This window comes from Sturnira hondurensis, unplaced genomic scaffold (assembly GCF_014824575.4).
Source record: "Sturnira hondurensis isolate 20B ecotype Veracruz unplaced genomic scaffold, ASM1482457v3 Scaffold0006437, whole genome shotgun sequence".
Classification (NCBI taxonomy): Eukaryota; Metazoa; Chordata; class Mammalia; order Chiroptera; family Phyllostomidae; genus Sturnira; species Sturnira hondurensis.
In genome coordinates this window covers 6,111,614-6,124,827 of record NW_028079068.1, presented here as the reverse complement: position 1 = coordinate 6,124,827, position 13,214 = coordinate 6,111,614, and the positions used below count along the sequence as shown (strand labels likewise).

General features: G+C 46.4%; 1 protein-coding gene across 1 annotated transcript in view; it reads left to right on the top strand.

Moving 5' to 3' along the window:
* The window catches only part of EXOC4 (exocyst complex component 4), a 679,809-nt gene that overhangs the window by 577,411 nt on the left and 89,184 nt on the right, over window positions 1-13,214 (top strand). The window contains exon 14 of the mRNA XM_037049172.1: window positions 426-604. Coding sequence (XP_036905067.1) covers window positions 426-604 — 179 coding nt within the window. The remainder of the gene's footprint in view (window positions 1-425; window positions 605-13,214) is intronic.

Below are 13,214 nucleotides of genomic sequence, written 5' to 3'. Positions count from 1 at the left end.
GCTGTAGAAGGTACAAGCCTCCGGGTCCCTTTCTCCTTCTTCCAAGAAACATTCTTTCTCTTACCAGAGTAATTTTAAGCAGGTATATGATAGTTTTGTCATAAATTAAACATAGGATAAAGAGCATACTATATACAGTGATTATAAAGATCATTGTGCTACACATCTTTTTTAATTTATTGATTTTGAGAGAGAGGAAGAAAGGGAGAGAGAGAAACATCACTTTGCTCTTCCACTTATTTATTCATTTATTGGTTATCTCTTGTATGTGCCCTAACTGGGGATTGAACCCATAGCCTTAGTGTTTCGGCACCATGTTCCAACCATCTGAGCTATTGAGACAGGGCCTAGACGTGTCTTAAGAAGCATTGCCCACCCCTGTCTTTTCCGAGCTGCATGTTAAGTGTTTCTGGTTTGCTTTTCAGGGCGGCCTTTGGCAAGGAGTCGGAAGTTCTTATCGGGAACCTGGGCGATAAGTTAATCCCTCCACAAGACATCCTGCGAGACGTCAGTGACCTCAAAGCCTTGGCCAACATGCACGAAAGCCTGGAGTGGTTAGCGGGTCGAACGAAGTCGGCTTTCTCCAGTCTTTCTGCCTCCCAGAGTAAGTGACCAGAGTGGGGACTCTTGTGGGCACACCTGAGGAGCTAGACCGAGCGCTTCATTTGCAGAGTGTCGCCATACAGGCACATGTCCACATGGTCAGGAGATCTGCACCAGAACGTTGTTTGTGCTGAGCCTCTTGCACCTGTGATTCCAAACACGGAAGTCACCCAGGCCTCCCCACGTGGGGTGTGGGAAGCCAGAAATGGTCCATGTAAACATAGCTTGGTATTAAACCATGGAAACAAAGTCAGGCAAGGTTGAACCCTGTGTCTCAATAGCAAAAGCAATACCTTTTGTCCTCACAGCTTGTCAAGGGTAGGAACCATGTCTCAGAGCTTGAAGCTGAGCCCCTAGCCAGTGTTTTCATTTGAACTGATACAAAGTTAATGAAAAAGTGTCTAAAAAGAGAATAATAGAAGTGATCAAGGTGCTAGAAAATAGAGAATATGAAAAAACAATTAGTCTGGTAAGGAGATGGCTGAGAGATAACTTAATTATGTATTTCAAGGAAATTAAGGAATAGGACATGAAATAAAAATGTGAAGCTTCTTTTCTTATCAAGAACCAGAGAAAAGTAATTTGCAAACTTTAGGGCACATCGACTTTACTCAATAACTATAAAATAAATACTGTTTGAAGGCATTAGTTGACAAGTATATGTTAGGCAGTTCTAATAGAAGCAAAGAAAAAAATGACAGGAAGAAGGAGTAAAGAAGATAGAAGATCTGAATGCATAAATGGAGAGATAGAAAGAGGGTAAAAAAAGCAAAATAACAGCAAGAGCATGAAAGAAACAGAATCAGCTCTGAACTTAATATTAAAGTTCACCTTTGGAAGATTTATTGCAAGTAAAATGCTTACATTATTTGGAAGGTGAACTTCAGAGTAACTTACTATTCTCATTGTCTTTTGCTAAGTTGCTATTTCTTGGTTAACAGTGGTTTCCAGCATAGAGATGGAAGAGGTGTAGGTGAAATGCACAGGGGTAAGTTCCAAAATCCAGGCCCCTAGGCAGAGGCGAGGGCCCTTGAGTGCTCACTACACTGGATCTTGTTCGGACTGTGTATCTGTCCTCAAGGTCAGCATAAGGAGGGGAGCTTTTGAGTGAGAGTATGTATACACTCTGTTTTAGAAATCTTCCTAAAATATTACCACTTCTTTACATTTTTATTTTTTATTATTTAAAATATTACTTTTTATCTGTTGATAAAATTGTAAATGTTTGTTCCCAGAATCTATAAAAATAGAAGATATTCCACCTATTAAGGATAGTTTGGGCACAGTGCCGGGTCTGGACAGACCGCATAAGCAGAGTCGTGAGAGATCCTCAACTTTGTCATCCCACAGTATCCGGCGATCTGTCACAAGCAGTCATCTAACTTACCCATTTCATCTCCCGGTGCCACCCACTTACAAAAAAAAAGTCAGAAATAGCTAATTTCCCTTTTGCTACTTGCAAAACAACAGCTCTGAAAAGGGACCAGATGCGGCTCTTCCCGATTCCTTTGATTTTTGCACATGCAGGGCTGCTTGGGTAAGTGTCCTTTCGTTTGGTGGCCCTTCAGCGCCCAATATTTAGTAATGTGACATCTTATGTCCAGCGGCACAGCATTCCCGATTTCTATCCTGTCCATTCTGAAAAGGCTCCCCAGGACAAGAGAGCACACAGCCTCCGTGACAAGCCATTGCATGACTCACGCAAGCTAACCTGGCGTCAGCTGTTTGCAAAAAGAGAGACAAGCTCTCTGAATTAGGCTCAACTTCATAACTGCACAATTTAGCTGTTGTTCACGTCACCAAGAAGCGCTCAGCACAGTTGCTGCCCAGTTCATGTCTTTAATCATCTGTTATTCTGACAAAGATCTCGTCTACCACGCCCGCTAGTACCTTGTCGCGGGTGCTCATTTTATAAGTTGTGCCCTCTCGCTCCCCTCAGGGTGATTATTTCACCCAGTAAATGATTTGAGTAACTGTCAGCATTTGGAAGATCAGTGCGAAACCCAAGTGAACTGTTAGCACTGTTCTGTTGTCTCTCTTAGAACAAAGCATCGGACGAACCTGGCTGATTCTGCTAACAACAGGCCTAACCCGCCCACACTAGTCTGTGCTTTGAAATCTCGGGAGAGATGTCCGTTGATGTTGAGGATATGAGCAAAGCAGGGAATTCTCCCCGAATGGGTTACTTTGATTGTTCCATGTCAGTGTGACTCCAGAAAGGGAATAAGGGACAGCTCTTTGCTATTCTTTTGAAAAGTGAACCTCATTTACCTCAACAAAAGTTTGGCCAAGTCTGGGGGCTGGGTAGCTGGAAGAAAATGCCCGTTCTTTGTCTGGCTCTAATGGGTACTCAGGGTGGGAGGAAATCAAGAAAAGAAGATTACAGGTTCATTGCCTATTCCGCATCCTGCCAACTACTTGGTATGGTAGCGCCGTGCTTTGTTATGTTTATGAAGCTCCTCCTGTAACGGAGGGAGGAGGTTGGCAGGAGTTACTTTCATGGTGGAATATCTCTTCCCATGTGATAGCAGAGTTCCCACCACTTGTCATGCTGAATAGTATTGCATTTTAGTGACTGAGCGCGGTTGTCCATCAGTCCGCAAGATCAAAGTTGACCATTTTTTCAAAGACAGTTTTCCATCTCTTTCAGTATTTGCCTAAATGGCCCCATTGTCTTTACACTGAGGAGGGTCTTCTCACCTCCAGGAGCGCCCGACTGTACCAAAGGCACTGCTCTCACTATTGTCTCCCACGGTCTGGGATTCCTGCTCTAGTTCCTCCTCTCCCAGTTCCCCTTAAACCTGACCTACTTACGATCCTTCCCATGGAACGTCACAGCCCTGTTGAAGGAAAGTGAGTGCATTGATTCATTAAACTGGTAAACCAGACGGCTTCCAGTGTGGCTGGGCCCCAAGGGTCCCAAGACAGTGAGTGTCACGTCCCAGACGTGTTCACACACCTGCTCGTTCTCTCTCTAGCTCTTGGCTATTTCTCTGTGTTGCTTTCCATGCAGTAACATCCTTGACCACCCGCAGCCCCAGGGGTATTTGGTCCCAACAAAAAGAACATTTTTGCCAAGAGAAACAGCCCCAGTCAGGACTTGGACTGACCAGCCCGACCTTCTTTCTCTCTCTTTGGGCCCTCTGGTTCTCTCTGCATATGCCTTGTTTTCCGATTTTTTCTGACCACTCAGTCTCGGGCTCCCACGCCTACCTCTAGAATTTATGCTCAGGTGCTGTTTGAACAAGCGTGCTTTCAGTGCGAGGAAATGGAACGGGGTCATAGCAAGGTCTGGACGTTTAGGAGCTAAGGTTAACGCATTCTCTCCCCCCACTGATCACAGCCTCAGCCTTGGAGTAAAGGCACAGTGTGGAATTTGTCTACTGCGGTACCTGCTATGTGGAGGAATCCTAAAGGAAAACTCTGAGATGAACTGTCACGGTACGACAAAATGTGACCCACATAAAAATTGTCAGAGTTTGAACACTGATAATTTTCTTTTGTATTTTAGCTTTTTGTTTTCAGAATGTGTTGCTTTTCAAAATAGGCTGCCAAGAACAGGAAGGGGGCTTCAGGGCTGCTTCCTCAGGGGCCTCCTCTCTGTCTTGGATTCTGTAAAAATCTCCAGGATTAGAGATTCTAAACCTTCCTTGATTATGTATTCTGCTGTTGAAGCAACCTTCCCATCTAGGGGGTTGCCTGGTTTTTGTTCAAGTCCCGTGGCTTCCGTCTAAACCTCTTCTCTCTGTCCCACTCTAAGGAAATTAAATGTTGAATACCTTCTCTATAAAATACTTTAATGTATGTGAAATCATTTCCCTGGCCCCCACCTGCCCATCTCTGGACGTTAAAGACTTTTGCCCTGAAGATGCTGTCAACCGATGGAAAATGAATTCTCCCTTTCTTTGCTTGTTTCAAACTTGGCTGCTAAAATGACCCTTTGCCAATCATTGCCCTGTCTTCACCATCCTCAAATAACCCAACTACGAATGTCATTCCACACCTCAATTCATGGACAAGTGCTAATATGGCTCCTGGGACTGATTTCTTTCCTAACATCTTCATTTGAGAGCAGTCTTAGATTTAGTGTAAAGTCGCAAAAATAGTACAGAATTCCTGTGTATCTCCTACTCATTTTTCCCTGTTGTTAACATCTTACATTCATCACTGCTAATGAACCAATATTGATATGTTATTATTAACCGAAGCCTATGCTTTATTCGAATTCCCTTAGTTTTTGCCTCATGTCCTTTGTCTGTTCCAGGACCATATTGGGACATCCCAGTACATTTCGTCATCACGTCTGTCTAGGCTTGTCTAGTCTTCGACAATGACCAGACTTCCCTTGCTTTGCCGATCTTGACAGTTGAACCCTAGTGAAATATTCTGCCGAGTGTCCTTCAATATTGGATTGTCTGATCTCTTTTCATGACCAGACGGAGTGTGTGGGTTTGGGGAAGGAAAACCACAGAAGTGAAGTGCCGTTCTCATCACCTCGTGTCAAGGATAACTCCTATCGCTGTGACTTAGCGCCGATGATGTGCGGGGATTGATTTTTCTGCCTCCGATTCTTGCAATCCTCCCTAGACAATTCCTTCTGAATTCGGGATCGACTTCCCACTTTCCCTCCACAAATTGCTTTTGTCTATCTTTCTAATGACTATTTTTTAACATTACCAGTGTTATCTATTATCAGCACAATGTTTGGACAAGTTGAATAGCTGCTAAAAAATTGTCGTCCACCTTAAACAGTTATGTGGCTGATAGGGATTAAAGTCACGTGGGCCCAAAGGGCTGGGGGGGGGGGGCAGGGTGGGTCGTTTCCTTCCCTGAGCCGCGCTTCGAATCTGCAGCCATTTCTTAACCTGCCATGTGCGCTGCACAGTCCCTGGTACATACACACAACCACACAATTTCAGACAAAGCCATGCTGAGAAAAAGGAGTTGTCTGAATTCTGTTCACTGAAAGCCGGCTTATTTTAACCCATTTGCATTAGGTTCTCATGTGCAGCGTGGACTCAGGTCCCCACAGGTGAAACTGGCTTCCCGAGCAGTGTTTTAGAGAAGCATTTTGCAGTTTTGCTGCACATCAGTTGTGTTCAATTGGGGAGCTTTAAAAATACTGATGCTGGAAAGAAAAATTTTTAAAAAGACCGCCTCTGGGCCCCACTCCCAGAGACGTCCATTTAATTGCCCCAAAGCGGTCAGATCAGAGGCCGAGAACCACTCTCGTAAAGCATCGGCCTGTATTAGATCCAGCGACCGAGTCTGTGGTCAGGCTCTCGGGGAGGTGCTCAGACTCCTGTGCTTTCTAACACTCCTCAGGCGACTTCAACAAAGTGCCAAGGTTGGTGCAGAGGCCCCCTGGCTCCCTCGTACACTTCTATAGCCCTTTGTATTGGGGAAATCTCTGGTCGTTATTTTGCCAGTGCTTCTGTTAAAAGCTTGAGCTTCCCACAACTTTCCATTCTATGGACAGTGACGCCAGGCAGAGAGATGCCTTTGATTCTGTGTTAGATTCAAGACAACAGTGCTCTTCTGCTGAGCAGTTGTGAGTTAGCCAGGCTGTCTCCCAAACCCAATGAAAAATAGAAACAGTCCTCTTGCCCTTTCCAAGCCAAGGAAGCAAGAAGAGCACACAGAATCGGTGTCTCTCTCAGCACAGAAGGCTGATGGCCAAACCCATGGACTGGAAGTGGGAGTGTTTACAAGTCAATCACAGGACTGAAAAAGAAAGTGGAAAAGGTCTGGGTGTGTCAGTGCATCCTCCTGGTTCACGGCTGTGGGCTGTACTTGGACACCTTTGTGCATCGCCCGCTACGGTGCAGCGTTTTCTAGGGGAGGGAGCGCCCCACACTGGAACTTGCTACCTTGGGCTTTTTCTGCCTCAATGGCAAGTGAGCCCTGACACACCTCCTTGCACCCATCTGCTTGTTTTTTGCCTTCACACCAATGAGAGCAAGCACGTCCCGAGCCAGGATCTCATGAGACATCGTCCTGTTTCAGCTCTGCTTTGTCAATCTATTAGGCTCGAATTTTTCCTGTCGTAATTGCATCTGATTATTTTTAATTAAAACTCCATGCGTGGTAATTCCTCTCCTGCTCCGGCATTTACAAGTTTCAAATATTTGTAGACTGTTATCAGGCAGCTTCTCCTCAGGCATTTGCCTCGCCTGACTCTGCACATTCTGCTCCTGTAATCGTCTCTCCGAGGTCAGGCTTTCTATGCCGTTGTCATTTATTGGCCTGAATAGTGGCCACTTTTTTCAAGCCGACTCTCATTCTGTGGCTTCGCTCTTGTCAGTCTGCTTCCTCAGTTGGTGATAATTTCTAAATTCATTGTCATTGGTCAACTTCAAGGTCATGCTGGGCACCAGGATCACTGAATCGTCACTGGTGGTAGATCTGGTTCACACTCTGAATTTGTTTGGATTGTATCTAGTGGACACCACTTCTGCTTTTGCATAAACTTTTATCACTTTTTAAAATAATGCCCCAATGTATTTTATGCCATTTTCAATTTCACAGCTACTCATGTTCTGTAGGAATAAACATGCCAAGTGATCACTTTGTGATGATTTCAGTTTTGTTCTTGTCACTCTTAATTGTACTCTGTTGTAATTTACAAACTGACTGAAGTTTGTCGTAACGAAGGGAGAACTAGGTGGCAGGTGTCCGTGCCCGGGGTGCTCACCGGCCCGCTCGTGGGCGTCCTCTGAAAGCCACGCTGTCACCAGCAGTGGGATGCTGGTAATTCTGGTTCTGTAAGGACAAGCACCTGGGACCTTCTGGCTCCGTCTCCACATGGACTCGCTGAGCGCTGCTGCTGTTGGCGATCAGCCAAGGGGCCAGGCCAGGCTGACCAGTGCGGTTCCCGTGTTCCTTTGCTTTTAGCACAGTTTAAGTACCAGTACACAAGGCTTAGTCCCCTTTTTCTACTCTTTTTCCCCCTTTCCTCTCATTGAGTATCTTTCCATGGCTTCTAAACTGTGGTCCTTTTTTGCTTCTTTTAATTCACAGAACGCTTCCCATACCTCTCCCTTAGTCTGGAAGGCATGCAGACGTATTTGACTTTGAAGTCGGGCGTGTATGGGGCAAATTAGGCAAGTTACTAAGTTTCCACAGGAAAATTATTTAGCCTTTCTAAGCTGGATAGGTTTCCTTACCTATTAAATACAAATGATTGACACCTACTGGGCTATTGTAACCACTGAACGAAGTGATGAACTTGGAGTTCTTAGCAGGGTGTGACACGCAGTGGGCACTCAGTGTGGGGTTCCTGGAGTGACTGCTCGGACTCTTGTCACCGGAGCGCCCACTCCTTCCCTAGTCCTAGGTCTTCACCCCCTCCTGCCCCTTTAGGCTTCTCCTTTATCCCAAATCTGTAGCTGCTTTTAAAACTCTGTGAACATCTGTGCTCCTGAACATTTCTAGTAAATCACAGCTGTCATTCCGCCAGAGTTCCAAAATGTATCCAAGGTCATGGCCGTGTGTCTGAGACTGGATCTGCATCGGAGGTCACTCTGTCTGAAAGTTGCCCATCTGAGAAGCCAGAGTTGAATCTCAAAAGGATCCCGTTGTGTTCCAAAATGCGTACCAGAACCAAACACAACTCCCTTCCCGTCGATCAGCGGGCCATCCCTAGCGTCCATTGTCCTGTGCTGAGCGCTGAGCAGCAAGCAGCACCCCACCGCCCTCGGCCAGGAGGCAGTCAGCAGTGCGACGCTGCAGAAGGCGAGGGCGGTGGGCACTCAGATGGTGGAGCTCAGCGCGCCTGCCCGTAAAGCACTGTGTGGGCGTTTCTTTGGAAATGCCAACATTGGTCCCACAAAGGAGATATTTGATTAAAATGTGATGGTGTCATGGATGCTTAAGTGTGGTGGCTGGGAGCTTCCAGCTCAATCAGTGTATCTTAAAACCAGAAATTGGTAACAGGAAAAAGAAACAGGAGTGAAAATCTCTGAGGAAAAGGAGGGGCAGGTGTGGGAGTGCAGGAGACACCCCTAACGTGTCACGCCGGAATGGCAGCGCCCGCCCGAGGAGACTGGAAATGCAGAGTCACCCGAGGCCGAGCAGGGTGAGGGCCGTGAGGACAGGTGGCCGCTCGGGTGGGCAGCAGGACAGGGACCAGAAATCCGAGGGGACTGATTTGGCTGCCACACAGAAGAGCCTCCTCCAAGGAGAAGCAGTGAAAAGGTTACACCTGAAGGCACTGATTGTGCCGTTGATCCAGCTTCTTATATGGTGAAGCCCCCAGCTAGCTGGGTGCTTTGGAACGTCAGATAAACCCACTCACCACGGTGAACCCGGACTTTGTGAACTTCTTGCTAGAAAAAGAGTGTGTCTTCTAATCTCTTCACCCCGGAAACTAAGTTTAGCATGGTGCAAAACTCAGAGGGTAGCAGAAATCAACCCATGAGGAAAACAGAAAGAGGCCACAGGGCTGGCCTAGGTTTAGTGAAAGAAATCTCCAGCACTTTGTGGGATTGGATTTAGAAAAATGTTCTGAATATGAACTGGATTTGCTCATTCCAACGGCTTTGTTACTAACCAGCAGTGCATAAAGCTGCTTTCCTGACGGCTGGCCCCAGGAACGTGGAACGTGGGGGCAGGGGTGGAGGTGGGAAGAGGGGAGGGTAGTGTGTGCGAACATGTACGTCAGTGACAGTCTGGCGGGGGGGGCATGGCGATGGGAATGGCACTCGGCACTTAGACTGCGTTTCATACTTCCAAGGACCTTCCTAATTGTTCATTCTTATTCCCTCATTCTTGCCTCAAGTGGCAGTGACAGGCCAGCCATTGTTTTGTTTTACGAAGCGTGATCATAGAACACCGAAGTCGGGCTCGGTGCCCAAGGTCAAACGACTCGGTGACAAAATCCAGCCGATCGTTCCCAGAATGCAGACCACAGTGTCTGGAGAGTCGACACGATCACCCGTGACTGGCGCACCTCCGTTTCCCCAGAGGCCATGCCGTTCCTCCGCTGACTTCCCCAGTTACAGCAGCAAGATGGGTGTGACGCTGCGTCCTTCGTGTGACTGGCGCCAAATGCACTTTAAGAGGGAGACCGAGGGGACAGTGATCTGGACATTTCACCCACTTTAAGAAACTGAAGTATGAAAGCTGTGTCCTTCCTGTCTCCAAGGATCTATTTCAGGACCAAGTTTCCTAGTCCTATATTTAAGGAAAGGCTTTCTTTTACTTACCTAATTTCAATACTGTAGTTATATCCAGTATTATACCTCATGCAACAAAACTACAGAGGGCCTTCCTCGTAGGAGGTATACAGGTAGGTCTGTATTAGGTACAAGTCTTCAGGACACAGCGCTGCTCACGAGCAGCGGTTAGTTCTGTGCACCGCCATCTTTGCGCTCTGGTTGTTGAATCCTGGGTAGTTGACTGGAGTGCTTAACTAATAACTTAATCCAATTTTTAGGAAGGGAAGAATAATGAGGGCTCTCCTCTAAGACTCGTGAAAACCTAAGTGTCTTTCGAGAAACCGAGAGCATCTGATCAGATTCTTCATGGAAGCAAAAAGCTCCTGTAAATGTCAGAAAGATGGCGCCTGCTGGAAATTCCCTTTGTCAGATTCATCTGACGGAGGTGCTATTTGTAGGTGACTTTTCAGCCAGTCTGTCAAAAGCTTCCCGCTACAGATAAAAATTCAATAACCTTTCACTGCGGATGTGCCACAATTATCACTCATTTAAAACCAGTCCCTCTAATAGAGTATTTTATCACACCGGACAGTCTCCGCATTGTTCATTATTTAGTGTTTGCTAAGCCCACGGCACTGCCACGGCACCTCCCTTATCTCTGCTTCTTCGGAATTGGATTTTATGCTTCCAACCCAGTCAGATATGACAAGTCATTTTCTTCCCTCTTGTCTTTTAAGAAACGCAAACTTGATTTCATCCCCCTCCTGCCTGCAACAATCACCACTTCAAGATTAAAGTTATTGGAAATGTCTGATTTACCAGCCCTGGGACGTGCACTGGGGGGACTAGTGCATTTTAATTGCCATCGGGGTTTTCCTCTCTTCTTTTTCATTCTTGTTAGTTTCCAGTACATGTGTCTTCTTCATGTCTTTGGAACCACGTCCTTCTAAAACGCACGGCGTCTGGCAAAGGTGAGGTGCTAGGAAGCAGTTAGAAGACAGGAGGGGCTGTTATTGGAATTATTACATCACAGAGCCTCGGTAAGATGATGATAAGCTATGGAACTGGGTCTCTGTGCATAAAAATTGTCTTCATATAAGACACTTCCTGAAAGGGAAATGAGAAAGTCATAGCCGGGCACCTGTGGGAGAAATGCCCGTTCAAACAATAGTTCTTCCTGTATTTAGATCATTATTGAGAATTGTAATGATGTAAGTCATTAAAAAAACTCAGGTACCTGTGGTTCCAAGTGAATTATTTTTTCAAAAATGCACTTTATCCAAGCTTTGGAACCGAACTATAATACATACTTTTAGGTATTTACCTTTTATTCCAGGTTTTATCTTGCGCACTCTTTTAGTATAGTGCTTTTTTTTTTTCATTAAAACCAAGAGAAGTCTCTTCTCTCGATGATGAGAAATCCCTGGGAGCGTTAGGTGAGGCAGCCTGCAAGGCTCAGAATGAAACAGCCACCCATCTGCCCCCTTCACTGGAAGCTCTCTCCTTGGGCCTCCTGAGGACCTGCCCTAGTTCTCCAAGACGGTCTCTTGCACAACTTTTAGGGAAATACAGAACGTCACTCAAGGACTGTGATGACAAGATTTTGACCTTTTACCGGGTATATCAGGAGGCTAAGAATTGCAGTATAGAGAGAAATTCTCACTAAACTACTGATCTGAAGATTCATGGATGATCATTGTAAGCATCAAAACAGAAATAACATCAGAGTCTTTATGCAGTATGCTAATTATGAAGGCCATCCTTTAGGGTTGGCTTTGTGAAGGAAAACATTTGTTCGAATTTTACCCAGAGAGAGAGGTTCAGAACTGCTTGTAAAAGAGAGTGTGACAACACTCCACCTGTATTATTTGTTTAAAGGGACCACAAGCCCAATTAACGCATTTGCTCAAGCCAACAGCTTTGGGCTTTTCACAGAAATCTTGCAAGTGTGCTAGAACAACACCCCCATGGAGGAGTTTTGCATATGCTGCTGTATCTGCCTCCCTCCAGGAAGCAGAGCCTGGGTCACTGCAGACAGATGGCGGCCACCAGCGGCCGGAAACGCCTCCCACCACCTCCTGTTCCCTCAGACAAGTGCGAGAGGGGCCTTCCTCCCACAGGGTGTCCAGACTCCCTCCCTGACCCAACCCTGCCCGTGGAATGCGGCGGCAAGACCGACGTCTTACCTGACACTCCTGGCGTTCTCTTCCTCGGCACCTGCATAGCTCAATAGTGGCCATGGGCTGGCCTTGGAGAAGGCACTTACCCCCATGGGTGACGTCATCTGAATTGCAGACCCCTCAGAGGATCTGCTCGGAGGATCAGTGTATGCCCAACAGCTAATCCAGTGGCCGGAACGCCCAACCGTTGGCGTTCTGCACCACACCGGGAGAAGAGCTGTCTCGGGCCGCACATTAACCACACTGCGACACGTAATCACAAAAACATCTCATAATGTTTGGAGTAAATTTACGATTTTGTGTTGGCCGCATTCACAGCCATCCTGGGCCACAGGTTGGATGGCCCTGGCAGAGCAAACTCATCCCTCGATAAAGGGTAGTTTTTTCTTCTGTTTCTTCTCTTTTTTAAAGCTCCCTACCTCATTCTTAGCCATCCTAAGACTCTTTTTTCCTCCTGACTCACTTTATTTCACTGCCAACATTTGCCCACAGTGGTACTCAGTGTGAAATCCCCCGGTCTGCCTCCAGTTGAGAGCCGGGCCATTGTGCGTAATTTAATTTTCACCAGCAAGGGACCTTTGGTATATAACGTTTGAAATTAGACTTCTAGCACTTGCGTGTAACAGCCTTCCAAAATCCCCGAGGCCTTTGAACTCAGGTGCAGGGGAGGTTGTATTGTTGGAGACCACAATGAGGGAAACTCAAGGTTAAACCTCCGGCTCTCATTAAACGACTTTTCTGTAAACTTGCACCTCATCATAGCAGGGGGTGTGAAAGTGAAGAAGCTGCTGCATTGTGGTTTGAGTAAAAGCCGTAACAAAAATGACAGACTACTCTACTCCACAGCCTCTGGGAGCTCTGGGGCTCCTGGGCCTTTTAACATCAAGAGGTTTCGTCTATATTCATTCAGGCTGATGGACTGTCTGTAGTTAAGACTTACCCAAGCTTCAGCCGGGCCTAGTCCACCAGGGTAACGTTCTCTACTGCATCTGGGGTAATAAAACTATTTAGTGCCTCCTTTTCTACTTAATATTTCCCGGCCCTGTAAGTTCTTATATGGATGATGTCTCTCTTCTTTTTTATGAAGTATTTGTAATCTATTTATTGATTTATTTTTAGATGGGGGTGGCACGGAGAGAGGGAGAGAAACATCAGTGAGTGGTTGCCTCTCTCACTCCCCCTACTGGGAACCTGGCCCACAACCCAAGCATGTGCCCTGACTGGGAATCAAACCTCTGACCCTTTCATTCCCAGGCCAGCACCCAGTCCACTG